Genomic DNA, 27660 nt, shown 5'->3' with positions numbered 1-27660 from the left:
TTTGGTTAATTGTCAAATCCATTAGCTTGTTCCCACCTTTCTCCTGTATCCTTTGCCTTTAGCCCCACATGCTATCCCAACTCCCTGATACAGTATAATAAAATGTGAGGCTGGATGAACACAGCAGGCCAAGCAGCATCTCAGGAGCACAAAAGCTGACGTTTCGGGCCTAGACCCTTCATCAGAGAGGGGGATGGGGGGAGGGAACTGGAATAAATAGGGAGAGAGGGGGAGGCGGACCGAAGATGGAGAGCAAAGAAGATAGGTGGAGAGGGTGTAGGTGGGGAGGTAGGGAGGGGATAGGTCAGTCCAGGGAAGACGGACAGGTCAAGGAGGTGGGATGAGGTTAGTAGGTAGCTGGGGGTGCGGCTGGGGGTGGGAGGAAGGGATGGGTGAGAGGAAGAACCGGTTAGGGAGGCAGAGACAGGTTGGACTGGTTTTGGGATGCAGTGGGTGGGGGGGAAGAGCTGGGCTGGTTGTGTGGTGCAGTGGGGGGAGGGGATGAACTGGGCTGGTTTAGGGATGCAGTGGGGGAAGGGGAGATTTTGAAACTGGTGAAGTCCACATTGATACCATATGGCTGCAGGATGACTGTATCGGCGCCGCCTCTTGCTCCCCAGAGGAGCTCGAACAGTTCATCCACTTCACCAACACCTTCCACCCCAACCTTCAGTTCACCTGGGCCATCTCCAGCACATCCCTCACCTTCCTGGACCTCTCAGTCTCCATCTCAGGCAACCAGCTTGTAACTGATGTCCATTTCAAGCCCACCGACTCCCACAGCTACCTAGAATACACCTCCTCCCACCCACCCTCCTGCAAAAACTCCATCCCCTATTCCCAATTCCTCCGCCTCCGCCGCATCTGCTCCCACGATAAGACATTCCACTCCCGCACATCCCAGATGTCCAAGTTCTTTAAGGACCGCAACTTCCCCCCCACGGTGATTGAGAACGCCCTTGACCGCGTCTCCCGCATTTCCCGCGACACATCCCTCACACCCCGCCCCCGCCACAACCGCCCCAAGAGGATCCCCCTCGTTCTCACACACCACCCTACCAACCTCCGGATACAACGCATTATCCTCCGACACTTCCGCCATTTACAATCCGACCCCACCACCCAAGACATTTTTCCATCCCCACCCCTGTCTGCTTTCCGGAGAGACCACTCTCTCCGTGACTCCCTTGTTCGCTCCACACTGCCCTCCAACCCCACCACACCCGGCACCTTCCCCTGCAACCGCAGGAAATGCTACACTTGTCCCCACACCTCCTCCCTCACCCCCATCCCAGGCCCCAAGATGACATTCCACATTAAGCAGAGGTTCACCTGCACATCTGCCAATGTGGTATACTGCATCCACTGTACCCGGTGCGGCTTTCTCTACATTGGGGAAACCAAGCGGAGGCTTGGGGACCGCTTTGCAGAACACCTCCGCTCAGTTTGCAACAAACAACTGCACCTCCCAGTCGCAAACCATTTCCACTCCCCCTCCCATTCTCTTGATGACATGTCCATCATGGGCCTCCTGCACTGCCACAATGATGCCACCCGAAGGTTGCAGGAACAGCAACTCATATTCCGCCTGGGAACCCTGCAGCCATATGGTATCAATGTGGACTTCACCAGTTTCAAAATCTCCCCTTCCCCCACTGCATCCCTAAACCAGCCCAGTTCATCCCCTCCCCCCACTGCACCACACAACCAGCCCAGCTCTTCCCCCCCACCCACTGCATCCCAAAACCAGTCCAACCTGTCTCTGCCTCCCTAACCGGTTCTTCCTCTCACCCATCCCTTCCTCCCACCCCCAGCCGCACCCCCAGCTACCTACTAACCTCATCCCACCTCCTTGACCTGTCCGTCTTCCCTGGACTGACCTATCCCCTCCCTACCTCCCCACCTACACCCTCTCCACCTATCTTCTTTGCTCTCCATCTTCGGTCCGCCTCCCCCTCTCTCCCTATTTATTCCAGTTCCCTCCCCCCATCCCCCTCTCTGATGAAGGGTCTAGGCCCGAAACGTCAGCTTTTGTGCTCCTGAGATGCTGCTTGGCCTGCTGTGTTCATCCAGCCTCACATTTTATTATCTTGGAATCTCCAGCATCTGCAGTTCCCATTATCCCTGATACAGTATTTTGGTCTCAACTGCTTTCTATGGTGCAAAATTGCACAGGCTGATCAGTCTCTAGGTGAAGAAATTTCTCCTCATCTCAGTTGTAAAATCTCTACCTTTACAACCCAATAACCAAGACTTCCCAGTCATTGGAACACTGTTCCTACATTTATCCTGCCTAGGACTGTTTTGCAATGAAGATATCAGGTCATCTCTTTGGAGGTGTTAAAAAACAAATTTTCTTTGGAGGTAAGTGCAGAGAAAAGGGGCCAAAAACTCCAAGTCAAACCAGACTTTTCAGGGATGCACTGCTGTACACAAAAGGGTGTGAAAAACCTGAAACTCTCCACCACAAAACAATGAGGCGGCTGGGGAAGGCAGGGAGTGAAAATCAATTGCAAATTTTGAATCCGAGATGGACATATTTTCATTGGACAAGGTTCCTAGGGGACATAGATCCAAAGTGGATAGATAAACTCAAGATAGAGCTACAAACTAACTCAGTGGCACAATGGGTTGGAGAGTGTGAATAGCTTTATTATGTTTCCCTAGATCCCATCCAAACCCAAATTCTCTGATGCACCTGGAACGAAGTACATCTTTATTCCAAATGTATCTCTTGTCACCATTTTCTCAACAACCCGTACAGAGATGTTACTGCACAACTCTGGAGCAGGTAGGACTTGAACCTAGGACTCCTGGTTCAGAGGGAGGGACATGTCCACTGCATCACGAGCCCTAATTTCTTTCAACTCTTTGCAGGAAGTGGATCCAGCTGAAGGGAGAATTTTACCTTCATTAAAAGCAAATAGCAGGTGAAACAGAAAGTGGCCACAGATAAATCTGTGCTTGAGGTATGGCACATTATTTTTCACCTTGATTGTGAAGCTGAGGATCTCGATTCCCATGCGGCCGACATCAGGAGCAGCCACTTCACGCACTAGCTGGGCAAACTGGTCTCGGTCCTGATAAATGGCTTCAACAGTCAGAGTCCCTGTGGAACGGGGTGGGGGGAGCAAATCAGGTTAATGCACTAACACATCTGAAAATTTGCAAACAATTCACCTGGAGGCACAGATAAAAAAATAGGATAAAAAAAGTCTGCATCTTGGTGAGGGGTTTAAGAATTATCAAAAAAATGATTAAAATACTAAATGCCAACACAACAGAAGTAAAGCCATGTCTAAGTTAAGTGGGACTTGGATCTAGGTTAGGAATGTGGGGAATATAGGATTGAAGCAAGTCCTGCTCAGTTACTGCAGGTTGTACCATGTGACAAGGCACCAAGCAGAAACCTCTGCAATCCTCAGCAACCCTAGGAGTAACCACAGCAGAGCGCCAAGTCACGGAGCCCTCTAGGATTCCAGCTACAGGCAAACATCCAGCTTCAGACTTGTTATAGTGAGACAGACATAACATCCATTACTCCATCTCTCCCATCAGAACAACCATAAAAACCCATCTGCATCACCAGCACCAATTTGAGATATTATTCAGGACTGGGGTTAGGATAAATTTGTGACCTAATCCTACTTTAATAGGACAGGAATTAAATATTCTTTCAATTATAATGTGCTTTCTAATTTGCCCCAATAACCAAGACTGTCAACTGAATCAGCTCAGACATGGTTTCTGGAATGAGAGTCACAGGGAGGGCAGATTCAAAGTTTAATCCAGTCAAGTGATTGGTTAACGTGCAAATGCATGAAAAATGAGGACTCAACAGAAACAAAGTCTGTATGATTTGGAATTTGAATGATGGACAAAGGGAAAGTGAGACAGAAAGTAATTTCACAGTTGTGGCTTAGAAGGTAGCAAACTTTCTCAAATCCAGAAGGTAGTGAGTTCAATTCCATTCTGAACTTTGAGGACAAATTTCAGGCAGGCACGTTTACTGCTGTGTTAAATGAGTGCCATATTGACGGGGGTCTTCTCTCTCAGTTGAGGCATTACTGAGGCCATGCCCACACACATCAAAAACACGATTCTAGTTTGAAGAACAGCAAGTTCTGCCTAGTGTCTTTTAGCCAATATTTGTCCCTCATCCAACACCATGAAAGCAGATTGTCTGTGGGATTTTGCTGGAAGAAAAGTGATTGCTGCAATTTGTGTACTATGAACAGTTCAAAAGTCTTTATTGGTTTTGAAGTGTCTTGGAATGGGCTGAGGTTGTGAAAAACACTTTTAGAACAGTGGAAGAAATAATCAGAAAAATCAGAAACATGCTGTCAAAGTGGATACTTGAAATTCTGCATGACATGGAAGCATATTTTAAAGTGAAGATTCAGTGGCTGAGATGCTTTATTGTTGATATTTGTCGCACATACGATCCTTTGAATTTAAAATTAAAATTCAAAGCCGGTTGTCATTCTTTCACTGCTTATGACGGAGTTTTCTTAACTTTATTGACATGGGAAATTTGATCCCATAAGGTCCATGTCTATAGAATGCAAATCATTTGTGCAGTGTTGATAGAACTCTGCACAGTTATTTCAGAAAATTTGCCACTACAACCCTGCAGGCAGTGACATTTTGCCAAGGATTACTAACCTCTTGGTAGATAAAGGCAGGGTCTTTTAGCTGGGGGTAACAGCAGCCACGATCATACTGAATGTAGGTGCAGGCTCAAAAGGACTGAATAGCCCATTCCTGCACCTATTAGCTAGGTTTACTTGAAGTGAGCAGTTACGTAGAAACAAACTCTGTGATGTGTAAAGATCAAGTCTCTTATAGTGCCAGAGGACCAGTGTTGCTTTCTCATTACAGACAGACAACTGGTGGTTTAACCAGAGGGTCACCACACCTCAGGCAAGGTTCAGAATGTGGGAACTTCGTTGTGACCTCAGTCAGTAGGGGATATGAACCCATGCTGCTGGGGTCACCTTAAATCGCAAACCAGCCATCAGCCAATTCAGCAAACAAACTCCCCCCAGTTACCAGCAAATCAAAGCTGGAAGTCAAATTCACTGCAATATCGAGTAAAGGAGACAAGTGTGGACAAGAAAAGTACACCTTTCCCAAAATGCAGCAAAGTGACTCTTTACTCTCAGATTTAGCTGCAATACCAACCATTGTATTAAACTCACTTAATATAATTTCACATGGTCACTGGATATCTCAGACCCTGGTGTAACCAAGATTGCAATGTACAAAATATGTCAGCCAATTTACAGACTGCAAAATCCCACAGTGTGAGATAATGAGCAGATTACATTCTGCGGTATTGACAGAGATAAATTTTGGCCAGGAAGCTGGGGTAAGTCCCCTGTTCTTCTTTTAAAAAATACATCATGGGATCTTTTACATGCATACAAGCAGGTAAATGGCAGCCTCATTTGTGATCTCACCTGAAAGACAGCACCACTGTCACTACAGCACACCCTCAGTACTGCACCAGACCAAGCCTCAATTTCCATGTTCGAGGCCTGCAGGGGAACTTGATCTCAGAACCTAGATATGCAGAGGTGAGTGTGCTAGCAACTGAACCATGACTGACAAAAAGTAAAGATTTAAATTAGAGCTAAATGTGAAGTTAGATCAACTTTAAGATCCACATACACCAAAAAAAATGTATGAAATATGGCTCCTGATTTCAACGCTCCTGGGATAGGGTGGCTAGTACAACTCACTCCCATACACTCCCACAACTGAAGCTAGGACTGCAGTAGTGGGAAGATGTGCTCAAACACAGGGCAGCACATGCTCAATGTTGAGCAAATTGCACTTTTGTGAAGGATGGAAGCTTTTAAAAACCAGTTGGGAAGGGAGTACGGCCTGACTGTAAGAAGGAGCATAGATACAGCCTTATTCTTGAATGAGTATTCTTTCAGGAAGAGGGAACAGTCTTTGTAAATGACAACACACCAGCCAATGCTCACTATTCCCACTGACACCAACACACAAGCAATAGACGATATGGGCGGCATTACTTATCACATGAACAAACTGCTTTATTTTTAAGGTGGTGGTAGCAAGGAGCAGCCTTGTGACAAGATTTTAAACAAATTCGTGTCCACCAATTACCCAGGATAGCTCGAAGGTGTCCTTCGAGGGTTTGTAACACCACACTTTTGGTCTCCTGTACACTCTTCCCCAGGAACTGCTCACATGCCACAGCTAACAGATCCATATCAGTCATTACCTTCACCTGCAGAGAGATAGGGAACAGAATATCAGCTAATGGCACATGACATGCTGCGTCATAACACTCTTAATACTTTAAGGCTATTAATCAAAGCAGGTATTAAAATGCACAGAATTAAAATAAGACAACTGTTCTGTAATACCTTCAAGAGATTACTAAAAGCAGGTGTTAAAAATTGCAGGATTGCATCAGGTATGCAGATTAGCACAGCAAGAAAAAAAAAGCAAAGCATTCCCAATTTATATCTTAAAAATTCACACCGATGCATAAAGCAACAAAACAGTATTGCACCCTGTAACATTAACTTAGCAACAAGGGAGCTGAGGGTGACTTAAAAATAGATTACCCATTCTGACCACATAATAAACTGGAATATTCAGATTTGTCCATCACCTCACTGAATTTTCATTTGTGGGTGTTGCTAAATTAAGATGTTGCAGGATGCAGAGGCAAACACTTTTTCACAAACAATTACAACTTAACTGTAACTGTGAACACAACCAGCTTGAATGGAGGTCTCACTAGCGCATGCATTTGCGTGAATCACACCAGTACTCTCACTACAACAAAAGCAAGTCCAAAATGACTTAGTGTGGCATGCAACTTTGTCAGTCAGGGTGTAACTGGCAAAATAACTTGGGGCGGGGGGGGGGGTAAAAAAACAAGCCGTGGAGTTGACAACAAGGTGGGAGGGGAAGAGTCGCATGTGAAAGGGCTGGAGAAGTCCAAGGAGTTATAGAATTATGAGCATGGGAGCGTGTGGAAAGTACCCCACTTGTTCAGTACTGCTGTGGTGACAGAAACACAGATCGTTCAACTTCAACAAGTGACTTTCTAAGAAAAAGGTAATACCAAACAGATCTACCTTCTGAATAAACCATGATTAAACAGCAAAATAACGTGCAGATCAGAGTTGTAACGAGTTACAAGTAACCTCAAACCAGTAGTCTAATATTTCCCCCTATAACTTCAGGTTACTTTGTAACTGAACACTTGAGTTTAAAAATCAGTCACAATCCTTCTCCAGCCTGGAAGCTGGCAGTGTGAAGCTGTTATATCTTCAGTCAGGTCCTACAACCACAGGGAGAGAGGTGCAACCAAAAGACAAATAGCTTTTATACCAAAAACAGATTGCAAGCTGACCCAGAGGTATATCCATGAAGGATGAGCAATCAGCCTGACGATCACCGAACAAAAATGGCTGCTGTTAATTAGAACTATAGAAGCCATACAGCACAGAAGGGAGCCATTTGGCCCATCTTGTCCATGCCGACCCAAAGACACCCAGATGCCCTTTCTAATCCCACCTTCCTGCACATGGTCCACAGTCCTGCAGCTTACTGTACTTGAGGTCCAGATCCAGATACTTTTTTTTTTAAAAAGTGTTTAGGGTCTCAGTCTCCAATACCAGCTCAGGCAGAAAATTCCAGACACGCATCACCCTCTGTGTAAAGATGGTTTTTCCTACATCCCCTCTCATCCTCTAGCATTTCGATTGAATCAATAGCCCCCGGCTTTTGAACTCTCTTCAAAGGGAAACAGGTCCCTCCTGTCTACTCTCTCTCTCTGCCAGTCACAATTTTGCATACCTCAATCATGTCACCCTTCGGCCTTCTGTTCCAAGAAAAACAGCCCCAGTCTCTCCAACCTCTCATTGTTTCTACAGTTCTCCAGCCCTGGCAACATTTTGTAGTAAAAATATTCTCCACAGCAATTCCATCCTGCTTCCTGTAATGTGGTGACCAGATCAGCACATGCTACTCTAGTTGCGGCCTCTCCAGCGTCTTACACCGATTCATCATTTATAATCCTACTTTGGTATCCAATATCTGTGCCAATGAAGGAGAGCATTCTATATGCCTTCATTATAACCTTATTTACCTATACAGCTACCTTCAGGGACCTGCACAGTTGCACGGCATGATCTTTCACTTCATCTACCCCCTTAGTACATTCCCAGTTATTGTGTTTTTTTTATAGTTTGACTCCCACCCCCCACAAATGCATTAGCTCATATTTTTCTGTGTTGAACTCCGCTTCTTTCACTTCCCCAAGCCATCGATACCATTTGAGCTTACAGCTATCCTCTATACTATCCACTACATGGCCAGTTCCTGTATCATCTTCAAATTTCCCAAATGTGCCCCCCAACATTCACTACAACCAAACTTGTGCTTCTATTGCTTACGCTCTTGACAACAGCAGTACCTTCAAGTCAACTTCAGCAACACTTTCACACACTTACACCACTTGCAGCCTCCCCATTGCAGAGCCTATGGTTAGGCAATTTGCTTTTCCTCAGTGCAAGACTAGAGGTCACCTCAATGGGAACTGCAATCACTTTGGAACTGAGACAAGCAACCTCCTGGATAGCTGGGATCTCTCTTTCCTCCCCCCGTACCCCCCCAACCTCTTGACATTACTACAGATCCTGCTTTCTTCCCCTTCCTTATAGATCATGATTGACACCCATCTGCCCAGTTGTGCACAGTAGCATTTCCATCATCTCTTCCCTTCTCTTGACATACTATTGCGAGAAAGGTTTGCATTTCTAAGGCAACTTCATAAAAGAGGGCATTCCAATGCTCTTCACAGTCAGTAAATGAAGTCTTTGTGAAATGCAGCCATATTGTAAAGCAGCAGCCAAACTACACAGCAAGTTCCTACAAAATTACATTTTTTCTGGATATTTCCTTAAATCAACCTGTTCAGAGATGTTATTACACACATCTTGAGCAAATAGGACTCAAACCACCTAGTTTAGAGATAGGGCCACTACCATTGCATCACAAGAGCACATCAATTACTTGCTTGTAATTTGGATTAAGGATTAAGTATAGGCCACGTACCTGCTTTTTCCTCAAGATAGGATCCTTTACATTCACCCAACAGCAGATGGAGACTCGGTTTAACATTTTAAATTGAATAATAGCACCTTTGTATTCTTTTATTCCCCCTTTATTTCCTAGTCCAGTCCCACTGCCACTTGAGTACACTCTCCTAGGCTTCCTTCTCTCTCTCACTCTTCCCCCCCACATCCCTCCCCACAGTAAAGGAAAAGACTGCAACTCTACTTGATGCTTCAATCTTGATGTAATTTGAACAGAGATCAGAGTTGGGAGCAATCTTACCTATTTTGTTTGCTAAGTGTTTGAGTGTTAACATCATATCTTCATTCATATTTCAAGCAACTTCCACTCAGTCCTCACCTTAAAATACTCTAACACATGACCCTGATTTTATTAGTCATGAATAATTTACAGAGTCATTGTATCTACTTTTCTGTAATATAAAACTTTTCAGAATATTTGCTGTTCCATTTCCCAACTATTAATAAAAAACTTGTGCAATTAACTGTAATTTAGTTCTGAATTTATTGTGACATTTAAGGAAGTGGTTGGTCTGTGTGTAAGGGAATACCTCAACTTCCACAAAAACTTTTACATTTAATAATTCAGTTCCAAATAGACTGTTTGATATCAGCGTATATCACAATCTGGTCACTGACCCCAATTCAGGACAGACAGTAGAGACTTAACCACAGGGAGACAGAAGGTGGGAGGTGGTGGATAACCAAAGAATAATATGTACAATAAATACAGGGCCATTCAGCCCATCATGACTGTCAGAAAATCACCAGCTTTCTCTTGCACGTCACTATAAGTTCAATGACCTCCATTGTTACTGCCAAACAGAAAACTGCTTTGATAAGATGGGTTATGTAAATTTCAGCTCAGCCAAAACTCTGCTGTCCACTTCCTAATGCCAGTCTCCCTGAGTAGTTTGGGCTGACACTGGCTCCCCACCTGGCAATGCCTCAATATAGAAACAGCCATCCTTCTTGTGTAATCCTGCCCTTGCTCTCCCCTATTGCTGTAACCTCCTCCAGCAGGACAGCAAATGATCCTGATACACTTCTCCATGTCGTCAAGTAATATGTCCATGCCCATTGAAGGCACTACATAAATGCAAGCTGTTGATCTATAATTGCTTGGTTAAAAAGGTAAATTGAAAGCTGCAGATAGGGATTTATTGAAGGAGCAACCGGCTTGGCCCCACGTTACTTTGCCTTTTGTAATTTTCTTATAGTTAAGAATTTCAAACGTACTGGATGTTATTGGACAAATTAAAGTTATTTAACTATTGGCACCTGATCGTTTCTGACTCGAAAATGAGATTGCTCACTTGTCTTGGTCCAAACTGCACCGCACAGTGCCAGTAAAGGATTATAAATTCAAGGAAAGACTTGGCAGAGGGTGGGGGAGACAAAATTGGACTAATTCTAAGATGCAATTAATTTCCAGGAAATAATTTCAATTTCTTGGCATTCAGTGGGTGATGCATTCTGGCATTAATGCTACATCATGAAGCCATCAAGGAAGCTTATTTAAAATAAAAGTAGTTTTGCTACAGATGGGTGTCTGCATTTTTAAAAATGCAATCCGATTTATACAGAAATCGGCTCTTGGAAATAAAAATTATGTATTTGGAACATTCGCAAAACAGCACTATTTACAAAACCTCAAATTCAAATTTACTGTCCGCAAGTTAATGTCTTAGAATTAGTATCCTGTCTCATTAACAGCCTGGTGGTATTGATGAGATGGCAACAATGGCAATGGATCTGAGGAACACCTTGCAAGGACCTTACAGAAGCCCTGGAGTCCTAATTGAAACCCCAATTTGAAGAGAAGATGGACTCCTATTTAAGAAATTTCCTTTTACCCTTATTGTACTTTAGAAGGACACTGGATTGTGGCTGGAGGGTCTGTTTCTGTGCTGTATGACTCTATGAGTCTTATTTACCACCCTTTGTTTGTTGTAATTCTTTCTACCAGCTCTACTGAACAGTCTGGCCCTAATTCTCAGGCTATATCCTGTAGAACTCTTGCATGGTAACTGCAGCCAGTTGTGGCCCTATGCAACCTTGATCTGTCGCTAGCATTTAACAGAGGCCAACAAGCAAGGGTTGCGAAGCTTTTTGACTACATGCAGTATCACACTGGAACCTAACTTTGTTCACACGTGCATTGCCAGTGTCAGTTGCTGGGAGGATTTGCAGGGTGCTCTGTGCACATCCGTCAGCAGTGATATTGATCAGAGTGAAATTGCCAACTGCTGGCCCAGCTAAATTCAGCTGACAGTGATGCCTGACTTTAAGACTGCATCTGTTCCCCACATGGTGCGTACATTCAAAGCAGTCAGGGAGGAACCAAACACAAATGTCTAAAATAATCTTCAAAGCATGATCACATCTCGAGAACAGAGATATATAGATCACAGCTATGATATTAATTCTCCAAGACTTAGAATAAATTACAACAGTACAATCAGGGGGCATTAATCTGAATAAGCAAACTCAATTTCTTGAGTTCATCCAGTTAAATTCAAGAATTTAAGGTTGGAAGGGGCAAGGAAAAACAGCAACTACGTTGAAAAATAGATCTGTTATGAAAGATGCTAATGAGATAGGAAGTAGAAGTTGTGCGCTGGCAGTGCTTTTGAAAAAAAATGCCATTTTTTAAAAAATACTATTCTGGGTGCTCCCTTCGACACCAAATTTTCTGCCGTCTGTTATTCCAAACCTTTCACCTGTTTCCACCTTCAAACACTAACAGGGAAAGCACAGATTAGAGTTTTCACAGTTAACACTCTGGAGCTGGCTCGTAGCTGCATTTTGGACAAATGTTTGTGAACAAAGATCAAATCAAGCACTGTTATGGCAACAGATTATAATTATCCATAAACTTTTCCACATTTTAAGATGTAAACTGATCACATAACATCTGCTGTAACATAAAGGATGTGCACTATATACACCAATATGGAGGGATAAAACACACCAGAATAGTGTTCAAAAACCTCCAAAGAGTGCCAGGTTTTACAGATTCAGTTAGGTCAATGCTCATAAATTGTAGACTGCTTTGAAGATGCCAACTAACAAGCAGCAGCCGTTCACTCAGTCCCCCCTCTTTCATAGCGGTAGCATATCCTGACAAACTGTTCTCTGATGTACATGCAGAGATGAAGCATTAGACATAAATTTTCATAAATTCCAGTGGGATGGGGTGGGGGTGGAGAATGGGAAAACAAGCAGTTGCTGGGGGGTGGGGGGGGGAGAAAAAATTTCAGAAGTGGTCAGCAGTATGTAGTAGAAACAGCAAAATTTAAGTTAGATGCCTTGACTAGATTCAATTCACACTCAATAATAAAGTGCTAATCGTGCCTAAGTTTTTAAAAATGACGATTACTAAAATTTAACTCTGCAACACCTGAGTGAATTTAATAAAGATACAATCTATTTTCTACCTTCTATTTCCACCTACATGTTAATCTTCTTCTGACAGCCTGTGATTTTGTGGGTTGAGTTCTGTGTAAGGAAGCCCTCTCACCATTTGGAAGCAGAAAAAAAAATATCGAATCTTAGAAAAATTAATACATGGGAGATGCTCTTCAATACATTGGTTAAGTATTTGCCAGTGTATACATAAAGAATTCAAGTCATTTGACCACAGTGATCACAACTCTGTCCTTGAGACCTCACGGTGCTCACCTCTACCCCTTTAAGGGTCTTACCATGTCCAGGTTAAAAAGTCCCAAACTCAGTTTTAGAAGCCAAGGTCAACAGCTGTCAGTAAGTTTTCAGGTGCGATGACAGAAGAGCTAGATTCTTGTTGGACAATGGCTGGATTCCACACACAGGATGCCTCAGAAAAAGAACTTGGGTTCTTTTGAAGCACATGTAAGCAAGGCAACAGGAAATCACCTAATGTGTCCTTTTTCATGGTCATAATGTGCAGAACGCGTTGAAATTTAAAATCCAACGCTCTTTTGAGCAATTGAAGAGGCAAATACATAGGTTAGACATAATGGATAAGCAGAACCGATGCCTTTAGGCAGATCAGCACTTGCACTGCTGTAAAAGTTTCTTTTGGAGAGGGGGTGCTAGCTGCTTTTCCCCTTTCTAAAAGCAGGGATCTGGTGCGAGGGGAAGAAATGAGGAAACTGTAGCAACTGAACCAGTGTCTCAGAGATGAGCACATTTAAATTCAACCTAATTCAAAGAACAGGAAATTTGAACTATCGAGACTTTGAACAACCTCAACTCTTCAAATAAAAAACTCCAATCCCACAGAAATGAAAAAGGCAGGGTATATACAGATCCTGGTCATCAGAAACATTATCCCTCAACAACCCAATTGCAAGGGACATGAACACAGCCAATGTGAACTATTACACTCCGGTATGCTTGACAAATCACTGGTTAAGTCACTGACAGAGGCACAGATAGGATTCCACATCACATCATTTCAGTCTGAAAAAAAGTTTTCATTGGATTTGGAGCAATTCAGTAAATTTTACATTTAAAATACATGCATTTCAGATCCATGCACGTACACAGCGAGATAATTCTGTGACGTTACTCATAATTTAATGCTCACACGTCAGTCTCAATACCGTACAATCTCCAGGTACCAACTGACTTTTTCAGAGTTTCCACCTCAGCTCTCAGCCTCTCAGTTCTATGCTGCAGTTTCCATTTGACAATAATCCTTAGGAACCCAGCAAACATCCACTGAAAGGGCCAGGCATAGTGGAGTAGAAGAAGCTGGATGAGTGCACTCCTGCAAGTCAACTACATTAGCAGCCTGCCTCTAATATCCCATTTACACTCACTCCCTGAAATGGGTGCACACAGAAAACAATTCTCAGGACAAGTGTCTGTCTCTCACATCACTTGATCTCAGATCACTCTGGTCCAATAACAAGGCACTGGCACCAATACTTTTACTGCCGACACTCTAGACTCTCCTCGGGTCTTGGAAGTGGCACCTCCATCATTTCGCTGATAAAACAGGCTCTTCTGACTTCACTCAACATGATAGCTCCTGGACAAGGCTAGTGCTCACCATTCTGAACTGGCCTCCTCCAGAAATACAGTCAGCAATGGGGCTGGTTAATAACATGCCTCACAATTAGAATCTTCTCTGATTTTTAAAAATACAGCTAGGGGTCAGGGATCAATGTAATGCACTGGGTGTCAGTTTACATCACTAACCAAGTGTGTTAATGCATTGGGCATTTTTATTAGACAAAAAGCAGGGGACCAAACAGGGGCAGGCAGAGATACAAAGGAATTCAGGCACCAGCACAAAGTCCAACTTAGCAGGCATCAACCATAATTGGGCAGCTACTCATCTCTTCCTCTTTGTAAAGGAATAGGATTAGCATTTGAAGGTGGAACATTCTGCAGAGCTCTGGAGAAAGAGCAGGGCTCATGGGAGTGGCTTGAAAGAATTTTACAGCTCAGTGGGAAATCAATGAATTTTGAGGTTAATGCCACGAACATATGAGACTTGATCTGCGGTAAACAACAGATCATCATATTCAGCTGGTGCTGCTCACACAGATGGCGTGCAGCTCCATCTTTAGCATTTATAGTGAGGGATTGTGAAAAGCCACACTGCTATTGAAAATGAAGAGAGTATTGAAGGGGGCGAGAGAGAGCGAAGCAGCCCCGGTAACATCCTGGAATAGATTTAGAAAGAAATGGGCAACTTTGGTTCAGGTAATAGTATGAGGAACCGTGCCTTCAAAGTGATCAGAATCCCACAGCATTGTTGATGTTTTTTAGTTGTCCCACAGGAGCAGACATGGTGTAACTGTTCATTAATGTGGGGATCAACAGGGAGTGGTGCTGCACACAATAAAGCAGACGTAATCTAGAAAGAACCATACTGCAATTTGGCTTGATGGGGAAAATTACTTGGCCTTGTTGAAAATGACTCGTCTCTTTCACTGAGACTGTTTCACAGTATTGAAAACTGTAAGCCTGTAATGTTTATGGATGTTTTCAATTGTGTGAAACAGAAACTTTACCAGTTAAATTACAAGTTTTGTCTTAGAAAATCCAGTTCTCCACTGCACCTTTTAAACCTGAATATTCTTAGGTAACAGCAAAGGGCACAGAAAACAGGTCACCCTCCCATCACCTGCAGTTCCTACCCTTGTAAGTACAGCTTTCACAGGCTGTATTATAATCAGAACTGGCAGGTAACTTTAAAAGGGGAAGAACAAATTAAAGATCTCTCTCGCCCCCGAAACACAAATGCAGTTTACTTCAGAGCATCAGTGTTTCTAGCTCAGAGTCCAACGGAAACAGTTGGTTGACATGCAGTTGTAAACATCTTTCCAGCTAATCAACACCTTCTCTCAAATTAACAGGCACATCATGTAGTTGGCAACACATCCCAGTCCAAAAGTGCAGAAAAGGTGAAACTATACTCTAGTTGGGAAACAACTTCAAAATAAAAATCTACTTATTCCTCACTGAGCACACATAAATCTTGCAAAACCAGCCACCTACTCTAATCAGTGAGATCTCTATGCAAATTATGTTGATGAAAGAGACACCGGCACCTTAATTACCACTTGATTTGAAACGCAATTCCTTTTCCACATTCCAAACCATGAATCACAAAAAATTAAAAACAAGTAGGCATGATAAAGAAAAATATCTTGAACATTAACATTAATCTGTGATTGCTTAATTTCTCCCTCTCATTTTTATTTGTATGAGGACCGAGGCAAGGCACCTGGACGTGGCAAAGATCTCCATGTGTGAGGCCAGCCAAGGAAAACACGACCACAGGAAAAGGAATAAGCCATACAGCCTGAACCAGGCTGATTGGACGCTTCAATATCTTTAACCAACTCCATCCCCATAACCCTTTACTCCAGTGATAATCGAAAATGTTTCAAGCCCTACTTTAAACACAAAATTCAAAGCTTACACAGGCCTCTGGGCTAGGGAATTCCAGACATTTACCAGCATCCAACTAAAAAGAAATTCTCCTCTCAGGCCTAAATGGCATCACCCTTTTTGTTTTTAATACACCGCCCCTAATTTATAGACTCTCCACATAAGGGAAACACCTTGCCTGGATCCATCCCATCACCCGCTTAAGTATTTTCTAAGTTTTAATTACGTTAGCGCTCATTCTTCCCACTTCTACAGGCACAGTTTGCTCAATCTGTCTTCACAGGACAGTCCCACCAGCCCTGGGCCAAGTCAAGAACCTTTGTCACATATTCTACAGAAATGGTATCCATCCTGACAGAAGGAGACCATAACTGCTCTTACAATCAAGGCTAACATAACACCACCCCTTCAAACTGTATTTTGCACATGCATCTTAGCTTTCAGTGACTTACTGACAAGTATACCCTATATGTTCCAACCTTTCACCATTTAGCAAATACTCTGCATGCACGTTTTTTTTAACGAAAGTGGAGGGCCTCACATCTTCCCCCATTGTTTTCCATTTGCCATGTTCATGACCAGTTCCCAAGCCTTCCAAATCCTCTTAATGTTTCACATCTTCCTCAACACACATTTCTTACTTAGCTTTATATCATCTACAAAGTTGGAAGTAGGATGTTTGGACTCACATCCAGATCATTGACAAATACTGTCGTCAACAGCTGGGGACTGTTTACTGATCCCTGTGGTACCCCATTAGTCACAGGGAGAATGAATCATTTACTGCTTCTGTTCTCGGACTGTTAGTCAATCTTCAATCCACGACAGTACTCTACCTCCAGCACCATGTGTTTTAATGCTACTAACTGATATCCTATTCAGAACTTTATCAAAGCCCTCTGAAAAATCCAAATAGGCTACATCCATCCTATCCCCTTTATCATGTTTGTTTGTACCCGAGGAACCAATTATCACATCCTTTAATGATCAAATCTATCATTTTCCCTACTCCTGATATCAAAGGCTTTTCCCAGACTTATCTCCGGCTGCTTTCTCAAACAGTGAGGTGACATTTACGCAACTTACAATTTGCAGAAATCATTCCAAGATCTTTACAATTTTGGAAAATGATTTCCAATGCATCAACTATGTCTACAGCCAACTCAACACTCTGGGATGTAGATGATCAGGTCCCAGGGATTTATCAATTTGCAGGTCTATTAATTTCTGCAGTACAATCTTCTTACTGTTAATTTTCTTCCCCTTGCTCCCTACTTATTTGAATCCTAAATTATAGGAATTTCTTGCATCATCCTCAATCATAACAACCATGAAATGATAAGGACAAAGATCAGTACAGCACAGGAACATGCCCCTCATCCCAACACGACTGCACCAACACAAGATGCCTTTCTAAACTAAGGGCAGTTTGCCTCCACCCCAGTTTTCCCTGCCTCCTCATACATCTGTCAAGATGCCTCTTAAACGTTGCTATTATATCTGCATCTCTCAGCTCCTCTGACAGTGCATTCCAAGCACTAAACTACTCTGTGCAAAAAAAAACTTGCCCTCTCACATCTCCTTCAAATTTACCCCTTGATACCTGAAGCCTATGTCTCTTAGTAGTTGACAGTTCTAACCTGGGAAAAAGACTCAGACTAGCCATTCCATCCCTTCCTCTCAATTTTGTAAATTTCTATTTCGGTCATTGCTTAACCTTCAATGTTCAAGTCAGAACAAACCAAGTTTGTCCAATCTCTTCTCATAGCTAATACCCTCCGAACCAGGCAACATGTTGGTAAACCATTTCTGTACCCTCTAAGTCTCCACATCCTGGCAACTACAGCTGTACACAATATTCCAAATGTGGCCTAACTAAAGTTCTATACAGCTGCAACATGATTTGTCCATATTTATATTCAGCACCTTGATCGATGTAGGAAAGCATGCTATATGCCTTCTTGACCACCTTATATCCACTTGTGTGGCCACTTTCAGTGAACAGTGAGCCTGTACGTCTAGATCCCTCTACTTGATGTACAAAGGGCTCTGCCACTTACTGCACATTTCCCTCCTGGATTAGATCTTCCCAAACACATCACCTTGCATTTGTCTGGATTAAACGTCATCTGCCATTTCTGTGCCCAAGTTTCCAGCCATGTCCTCTGGCAAACCTCCTTACTACTTGCATCATTTGCAAACTTACTATTCAGGCCACCTACATTCTCCTCCAAATCATTCATCTAATTGACAAACCACAGGGGTCCCAACACTGATCACTACCAAACCACCACTGGCTACAGATCTTGCACTGCTACTCCATTGTCATTGACTAAGCTGGTTCTGTATCCATCTTACCAGTTCACCACAGATCCCATGTGACTTCACCTTATGCATCAGCCTGCCATGAGTGACCTTGGCAAAGACCGTGCAAAGATACATATAATCCATATATCGCCCAACCCTCAATCATCTTTGTCACTTCTTCAAAAAACTTGATCAACTTTTGAGAGTCACAACCTTCCCCGCACAAAGCCATGCAGTGGATCACTACAATGGTCCATACTTGTCCAAATGAGTGTAAATCCTAACCCCAGGAATATTCGCTGATAATTTCCCTACCATTGCCGTAAGGCTCACGGCCTGTAATTTTCTGTATTATTCCTTATGCCCATCTTAAACAAAAAAGGTACGATGCTGGCTATTCTCCAGTCCTCTGGGACCTCTCGTGAATAAAGAGGATGCAAAGATTTCTTACAAGGCCCAGCAATGTCCTCACTTGCCTGGGGGCTTATCTACTTTAACACACTTTTCAACATACCCAACTGCTCCTTTTAAACATTGACACGAACTAGAATATCAACATCCACCTCTTAAGATTCACTGTCAGCAATGTCCTTCTCCTTTGTGAATACCAATCTGAAGTATTCATTAAGGACATTGCCCATTTCCTCCAGTGTCATGCGTAAATTCCCTCCTTTGTCCTTGAGTGGACCTATCCTTTCCCTAGCTCCCTTTTTGCTCTGTATACAGCTATAACTTGCCTTGGGATTTTCCATAATCCTGTTTGCCAAGGACTCCCTGCCCCCTTTAACCCTGAATTCCTAGAGTTCTTTCTGCTTTCCTTAAACCTTACACATGTCTCCTTTATCTTTTTGACAGTTTCTCTTTTCATCCAAGGTTTCTGAATATTTCCGTCCTTGTCCTTCATTTTCACAGGAACATGCAGGTCCTGAACTCTGATCAACTGGCCTTTAAAAAGATTCCACGATGCTAGATGTTGATATATCCTCAAACAGCCACCTCAATCTGCATTCCCCAGTTCCTGCCTGATATTGTGGTAATTAGTCTCCCTACAATTTAATAATTTCACCTTAGGACATCTCTCATCCTTACCCAGAAGTAACTCAAAACTTAAGAGAATTATGATCACTGCTCTTGAAATGTTCCCTCACTGAAATGTTGATCACCTGGTTGGTCTCATTCCCTAATACCAGGGTCTAACGAGACTCCTTCCCTACATGGAGTATTTGCATATTGTTTCACAAGACCATCCTGGACATACCTAACAAATTCCCCCCACCCAAACTCCTGGTACTAAGTGAGGCCCAGTGAACACAAGTTAAAACTCACTCTTTGTTGTTCTTACAATTTTCCATAATCTATCCACATATCTATTCCTGTATCTCCCACTGGCTACCGGGAGGCCTGTAGTACAAGCTCATTGATGTAACTGTACCTTCCTGTTCCTGAGCTCTATCCATAATGCCTCGCTGGATGAGCACAAGATATTCCCCCCTCAGTACAGCTGTGATATTCTCCCTTATCAGTTACACAACCCCCTCCCACCTTTTTTACACCCCTATCTCGCCCAAAACATCTAAATCCAGAAACATTAAGCTGCCAGTCTTGTCTCTCCACGAGCTACATTATATCCACATGCACTAATCCATGCTCTAAGTTCATCTGGTCTTACCTGTCACACTTGTACTTGTTTTCAAGCATCACCTCACACCGCTAGTCCAGGTGTGTCCAGTAACCTCACCCGGTATGTTCCTAGGGCCTTAATCTTTGACCCCCTCCTCAGTTATTCTACTTGCCGACTTATTCCTCTGGTTCTCAACACTCTATCCCAGGCATTTAAGCCCTCTCCCAAGTGGCACGAAGCAAACCTTCCAGCCAAGATATTGGTGCCCTCCAGTTTAGGGTCAACCTGTCCTTCTTGTAGAGGACCCACCTGCCATGGAAGACATCCCAAAGATTCACATTCTCCCTCCTACATGAGCTCTTTAGTCACATAACAGTGCTATCTTCCTACTCCACCTCACTGTCACATGGCACAGGGAGTAATCACAACATTGCAAGCCTTGGAGATCGTGATTTTAAACTCCCTGAAATCCCTTTGTAGGAGTTCATCTATCTCTCTGCCCATGTAGTTGTCACTGATATGGACCATGCTTGTGGCTGCTCACTCTCCCTCTTCAGGATATCCTGTGCCCATTCAGAGACATCCTTGCTCCTGGCACCAAGGAGGCAACACGCCATCCTGGAATCTCACTTGCAGCCAAAGGAACACCTGTCTGAAGGAGAGGTGATGGTCTAGTGCTGTTATCACTGGACTCTCAATCCAGAGAATCAGCTCATGTCCTGGGGACCAGGCAGATGGTGGAAATGGAATTCAATAAAAATGTGGAATTAAGACTCTAATGTTGACCATGAATCCATTATCAATTGTCAGGAAAAACCCAGCTGGTTCACTAATATCCTGTAGGGAAGAAACCTGACATCCTTACCTAATCCAGCCTACACGTGACCCCAGAGCCACAGAAAATGGTTAACTCTTAAATGCCCTCTGAGCAAAAAATGCTATTTTAGCCAGAGACACCCTCATCCCACGAATGAATTTTAAAAACAGAAGTCTGTGCCACTAACTGACCATCTCTACCACTTTGACCCTCCCTGCTGCACAACAGAGCTAGCTGTGGTGCCGCTGATCTGCCTGCTGGTGCTGCTTTCCCCAAAGAGGCCGTTTCAACCCCCGGTTCGCTCGGACAAACCCACTTCAAGTATTTATCCTGCTGCCCTTTCTTTTAACCATACACACCCCTCAACTTCCTACAACTGCAGGAAGTGCTACACATGCCCCCACACCTCCCTCATCCCCATCCCAGGCCCCAAGATGACTTTCCACATCAAGCAGATGCTCACCTGCACATCTGCGAATGTGGTATAACGCATCTGCTGTACACAGTGTGGCTTCCTCTACATTGGGGAAACCAAGCGGAGTTTGGGGACCGCTTTGCAGAACACCTACACTTGGTTCCCAATAAACCACTGCACCTCCCAGTCACGAACTATTTTAACTCCCTCTCCCATTCCATAGACTACGTGTCCATCCTGGGCCTCCTGCAGTGCCACAATGATGCCACCAGTAGGTTGCAGGAACAGCACCTCATATTCCGCTTGGGAACCCTGCAGCCCAAGGGTATCAATGTGGATTTCACAAGCTTCAAAATCTCCCCTCCCCCCACTACATCCCAAAACCAGCCCAGCTCGTTTCCACTTGCCTTACCTGTTCTTTCTCTCACCTATCCCCTCAAGCCTCACCTCCATTTGATACCTACTGACCTCATCCTGCCCCCTTGACCTGTCCATCCTCCCCAGACTGACCTATCCCCTCCCTACCTCCCCATCTATACTCTCCTCTCCACCTATCTTCTCTATCCATCTTCACCCACTTCCCCCTCTCTCCCTATTTATTTCAGAATCCTCTCCCCATCCCCCTCTTCTGATGAAGGGTCTAGGCCCAAAACATCAGCTTTTGTGCTCCTGAGATGCTGCTTGGCCTGCTGCGTTCATTCAGCTCCACACTTTGTTGTCTCGGATTCTCCAGCATCTGCAGTTCCCATTATCTCTGATGCCTTTTAATGTACTTCCCAATCAACCTCCGTCAACTTGCGCCCCATTGTTTTCCCTTTATCAAGTGTAACACCCCTGCTTCAAACTTTTTTCCATGTTCAAACACAATGTAAAATTCTATCATTTTGTGGTTGCTCATCATATATACCATATATATCAGCAAGGCGGCTAAACCCGAGACTCTACAACTGTAGAGTCTCCCACCCGCCCTCCTCCTCTAACCTAGTTAGTTAATAAGGTAAGGTTCATTCTAAACTTTCTCTATTGAATATAAGTTTGTTATTAATTTGTTATTATTACTTGACGTAAGCTTTCTACTTTAGTATTGAGTGGGTGTTCAGATAAGTGGGGTATGGATGCTAGGGCAGTTGCTTGCTCCTCCTGCAGAATGTGGCAGTTGGGAGATGTGGCACACGTCTCCGCTGGCTACATCTGCGGGAAGTGCACCCAACTACAGCTCCTTGAAAACCGTGTTAGGGAAATGGAGCTGGAGCTGGATGAACTACGGATCATTCAGGAGGCAGAGGGGGTAATTGAGAGGAGTTATCGGGAGTTGGTCACTCCTAAGGCTCAGGACGAGGATAGATGGGTTACAGTTAGGGGGAGGAAAGGGGACAGACAGACAGTGCAGAGATCCCCTGTGGGCATTCCCCTCAGCAATAAGTATACCGTTTTGGATACTGCTGGGGGCGGGGGGGGGATGACCTACCAGAGGAAAGCCATAGTAGTCAGTTCTCTGGCACTGAGCCTGACACTGTGGCAAAGAAGGGAAGGGGGCAGAATAGAAAAGTACTCGTGGTAGGGGACTCGATAGTTAGGGGAATCGACAGGAGATTTTGTGGTCAAGATCGGGATTCCCAGAAGGTGTGTTGCCTCCCTGGTGCCAGGGTCCGGGACGTCTCCGATCGGGTGTATAAGGTTCTAAAAGGGGAGGGCGAACAGCCAGAAATCGTGTTACATATTGGCACAAATGATATAGCCAGAAATAGGATTGAGGATATAAAAAGTGATTTCAGGGAGTTAGGATGGAAGCTGCAGAGCAGGACGAACAGAGTAGTGTTCTCTGGTTTACTACCGGTGCCACGAGATAGCGAGGTGAGGAACAGGGAGCGGGCGCAGCTGAACATGTGGCTACGCAGCTGGTGTAGGAGGGAGGGCTTCAGATATGTAGATAATTGGGATGCCTTCTGGGGAAGGTGGGACTTGTACAAGAAGGACGGGATGCATCTGAACTGGAAGGGGACCAATGTCCTGGGTGGAAGGTTTGCTCGAGTAGTTCGAGAGGGTTTAAACTAGTATGGCAGGGGGGTGGGAACCTGAGCTGTATACCAGAGGTAAGCGTTGATGCAGGTGAGGCAGTAGCAAGAGGTAGACCAGCTAGTGGGAAGGATTTTCCTGGGAAGGAACCAAGGGATCGGTTAAAGTGTGTTTGCTTTAATGCAAGGAGTATCAGGAATAAAAGTGATGAACTTAGAGCATGGATCAGTACCTGGTGCTATGATGTTGTGGCCATAACAGAGACATGGGTTTCTTATGGGCAGGAATGGTTGCTGGATCTTCCAGGGTTTAGAACATTTAAAAAGAACAGGGAGGGGGGAAAAAGAGGAGGGGGTGTAGCACTACTAATCAGAGAGGGTATCACAGCTACAGAAACTTCCATTGTCGAGGAAGATCTGCCTACTGAGTCAGTGTGGGTGGAAATTAGGAACAGCAAGGGAGTAGTCACCTCATTAGGGGTTTACTACAGGCCCCCCAATAGCAGCAGGGAGATTGAAGAAAGCATAGGTCGACAGATTTTGGAAAAGTGTGGACGCAGTAGGGTTGTTGTAATGGGTGACTTTAACTTTCCTAATATTGATTGGAACCTGCTTCGAGCAGAAGATTTGAATGGAGCTGTATTTGTAAGGTGTGTTCAGGAGGGTTTCCTAACGCAGTACGTTGACAGGCCGACGAGGGGAGAGGCCATTCTAGACTTGGTGCTCGGAAACGAGCCGGGGCAGGTATCACATCTTGTGGTGGGAGAGCATTTTGGTGATAGTGACCATAACTGCCTCACATTCTACATAGCTATGGAGAAGGAGAGGATTAGGCAAAATGGGAGGATATTTAATTGGGGAAGAGGAAACTATGATGCGATTAGACATGAGTTAGGAAGCATGGACTGGGAGCAGTTGTTCCATGGTAAGGGAACTATAGACATGTGGAGACTGTTTAAGGAACAGTTGTTGGGAGTGATGAGTAAATATGTCCCTCTGAGACAGGCAAGAAGGGGTAAGATAAAGGAACCTTGGATGACGAGAGCGGTGGAGCTTCTTGTGAAAAGGAAGAAGGTAGCTTACATAAGGTGGAGGAAGCTAGGGTCAAGTTCAGCTAGACAGGATTACATGCAGGCAAGGAAGGAGCTCAAAAATGGTCTGAGGAGAGCCAGGAGGGGGCACGAGAAAGGCTTGGCAGAAGGAATCCGGGAAAACACAAAGGCATTTTACACTTATGTGAGGAATAAGAGAATGGTCAAAGAAAGAGTAGGGCCGATCAGGGATAGCATAGGGAACTTGTGTGTGGAGCCTGAGGAGGTAGGGGAAGCCCTAAATGAGTTTTTTTGCTTCTGTCTTTACGAAAGAAACGAACTTTGTAGTGAATGAAACCTTTGAAGAGCAGGTGTGCATGCTGGAATGGATAGAGATAGAGGAAGCTGATGTGCTGAAAATTTTGTCAAACATTAAGATTGACAAGTCGCCAGGCCCGGACCAGATTTGTCCTCGGCTGCTTTGGGAAGCGAGAAATGCAATTGCTTCGCCACTTGCGAAGATCTTTGCATCCTCACTCTCCACTGGAGTCGTACCTGAGGACTGGAGAGAGGCAAATGTAATTCCTCTCTTCAAGAAAGGAAATAGGGAAATCCCCGGCAATTATAGACCGGTAAGTCTCACGTCTGTCGTCTGCAAGGTGTTAGAAAGGATTCTGAGGGATAAGATTTATGACCATCTGGAAGAGCATGGCTTGATCAAATACAGTCAACACAGCTTTGTGAGGGGTAGGTCATGCCTTACAAACCTTATCGAGTTTTTTGAGGATGTGACTAGAAAAGTTGATGAGGGTCGAGCTGTGGATGTGGTGTATATGGACTTCAGTAAGGCATTTGATAAGGTTCCCCATGGTAGGCTCATTCAGAAGGTCAGGAGGAATGGGATACCGGGGAACTTAGCTGCTTGGATACAGAATTGGCTGGCCAACAGAAGACAGCGAGTGGTAGTAGAAGGAAAATATTCTGCCTGGAAGTCAGTGGTGAGTGGGGTTCCACAGGGCTCTGTCCTTAGGCCTCTACTGTTTGTAATTTTTATTAATGACTTGGATGAGGGGATTGAAGGATGGGTCAGCAAGTTTGCAGACGACACAAAGGTCGGAGGTGTCGTTGACAGTGTAGAGGGCTGTTGTAGGCTGCAGCGGGATATTGACAGGATGCAGAGATGGGCTGAGAGGTGGCAGATGGAGTTCAACCTGGATAAATGCGAGGTGATGCATTTTGGAAGGTCGAATTTGAAAGCTGAGTACAGGATTAAGGATAGGATTCTTGGCAGCGTGGAGGAACAGAGGGATCTTGGTGTGCAGATACATAGATCCCTTAAAATGGCCACCCAAGTGGACAGGGTTGTTAAGAAAGCATATGGTGTTTTGGCTTTCATTAACAGGGGGATTGAGTTTAAGAGTCGTGAGATCTTGTTGCAGCTCTATAAAACTTTGGTTAGACCGCACTTGGAATACTGCGTCCAGTTCTGGGCGCCCTATTATAGGAAAGATGTGGATGCTTTGGAGAGGGTTCAGAGGAGGTTTACCAGGATGCTGCCTGGACTGGAGGGCTTATCTTATGAAGAGAGGTTGACTGAGCTCGGTCTCTTTTCATTGGAGAAAAGGAGGAGGAGGAGGAGAGGGGACCTAATTGAGGTATACAAGATAATGAGAGGCATAGATAGAGTTGATAGCCAGAGACTATTTCCCAGGGCAGAAATGGCTAGCACGAGGGGTCATAGTTTTAAGCTGGTTGGTGGAAAGTATAGGGGGGATGTCAGAGGCAGGTTCTTTACGCAGAGAGTTGTGAGAGCATGGAATGCGTTGCCAGCAGCAGTTGTGGAAGCAAGGTCATTGGGGTCATTTAAGAGACTGCTGGACATGTATATGGTCACAGAAATCTGAGGGTGCATACATGAGGATCAATGGTCGGCACAACATTGTGGGCTGAAGGGCCTGTTCTGTGCTGTACTGTTCTATGTTCTATGTTCTATGTTCTATCTCATAAGGCTAATCAATTCAGGAGTGTATCCAAATTGAGCTCATTGCTGTTCTCACCTGGACACTCCTTCTGGCACAGTCACTGCAGCAATGGAGCAGCAGAAAATTCTTGATTTCTCACCTCTTTCTAACCAACTGATCTGGTCAACAGTCTACCCTGTTAAGTTCAAATCAAAAAGTGTAAGGGGGAAAAATGAAGGAAAATATACAGATTTGAACTAATTAAGATAATCAAATTAGCAAGTAATTCTAAATGAACTTTCAAGTAAAAAGCAGATTGGATAAGTACCCCTTTAGACAATGTTATCCTGGTTTTCTTCTAGCCCATACAACTCAGTACCACAGCTATTCAATTCTTCTACTGCTGGGTCTACACAAAAACCTCAAAATTCTCTAGTGATGAATCCATTTGGGTCAAGGGAAGCCGAACAAGTAAAGTAAAAGGAGATGACTGCAGCAGGTAGGCTTCACAGTCCAATGTATTGCACAATTTTCAGCCTTTTGGGATAGGTTTTTAAAAGTCAAACTCTGAAGTGAGTACAATCCCACTCAAAGTTAAAGCCTCCGCATCACAAGCATTTGGAGCAAGTGTTTCTGGGTCTCCCTCAGATTAGAGATTTCCTCAGGCCAAGCACAAAACAGCCCACCTTCCTCAAAACTTGACAACCACACATCATTCATTTGATTTCTATCACAGACAGGCTTTATTCTGTTCTAGTCTACAGCTATGAACATGCAAATGGAATAAGGGAATAGTTAGTAGGCAAACAAACTCAACCAAGGAAATTTCTGTTACTGCAAAACCTTCAAAAGACTCAACTGAAGTCACACCAGAAGCAACCAGACAATCAAAATACAATTATGTAAACAGTGATTTGAGATAAAAGCAATCCATAGTTAATATCCTGCAGACTCCACTTCTATAAATGATCAAACCTGCATGCAGCAATTTTCTAAATTACTTGTAATAATTGCCATTAAGAAACACCAGGTCAGGAAACCAAAAACTTTGCCACTCTCCGAACTCTATCTCAGCCACATATTAATAGGACATCAAGCACTTCTTATTAGTTTGAGCTGCGAGTTTGACCAGTGTTGTTCCTGGAGTGTCTCTTCTTGCTCAGCTACATGCTGCCTCTTGGCCACATGGGATCATTTTGCACAAACACATCCAGCCCTTTCTTTCCACCATCTCTCGGATCCAGTCTTGAGATAAGCAGCAATACCCAACAGTGGAACATGGGGAAAGCAGGAGCCAAAGTCTTCATCTTGTGCCTGCCCTGCTTATCGATCTTATTCTCACTTCCCAGACACTATCTCCAGCTGAAAACCACTCAATCTTGGTATTCCTCATGAATTTGTGCTTCTAAACCTACAGTCTCTACAGCACCAAGGGCTGCTATGACAATACCCAGCCCAGCCCAGCCCAAAT

The 27660-nt window shown here is 44.1% G+C and overlaps 1 protein-coding gene across 6 annotated transcripts in view; it reads right to left on the bottom strand.

The window, feature by feature from the left end:
• The window catches only part of LOC125464506 (flotillin-2), a 112994-nt gene that overhangs the window by 26013 nt on the left and 59321 nt on the right, over positions 1 to 27660 (bottom strand). For all 6 annotated transcript variants that reach the window (XM_059655431.1, XM_059655430.1, XM_059655433.1 and 3 more), the window contains 2 exons: positions 6139 to 6262; positions 2991 to 3109 (listed from right to left, as the gene is read on the bottom strand). In XM_059655431.1, coding sequence (XP_059511414.1) covers positions 2991 to 3109; positions 6139 to 6262 — 243 coding nt within the window. The remainder of the gene's footprint in view (positions 1 to 2990; positions 3110 to 6138; positions 6263 to 27660) is intronic.

The sequence above is a fragment of the Stegostoma tigrinum genome, chromosome 27 (genome assembly GCF_030684315.1).
Source record: "Stegostoma tigrinum isolate sSteTig4 chromosome 27, sSteTig4.hap1, whole genome shotgun sequence".
Lineage (NCBI taxonomy): Eukaryota > Metazoa > Chordata > Chondrichthyes > Orectolobiformes > Stegostomatidae > Stegostoma > Stegostoma tigrinum.
The sequence above is the reverse complement of the archived record's forward strand: the minus strand, read 5'-3'. Positions and strand labels throughout refer to the sequence as shown.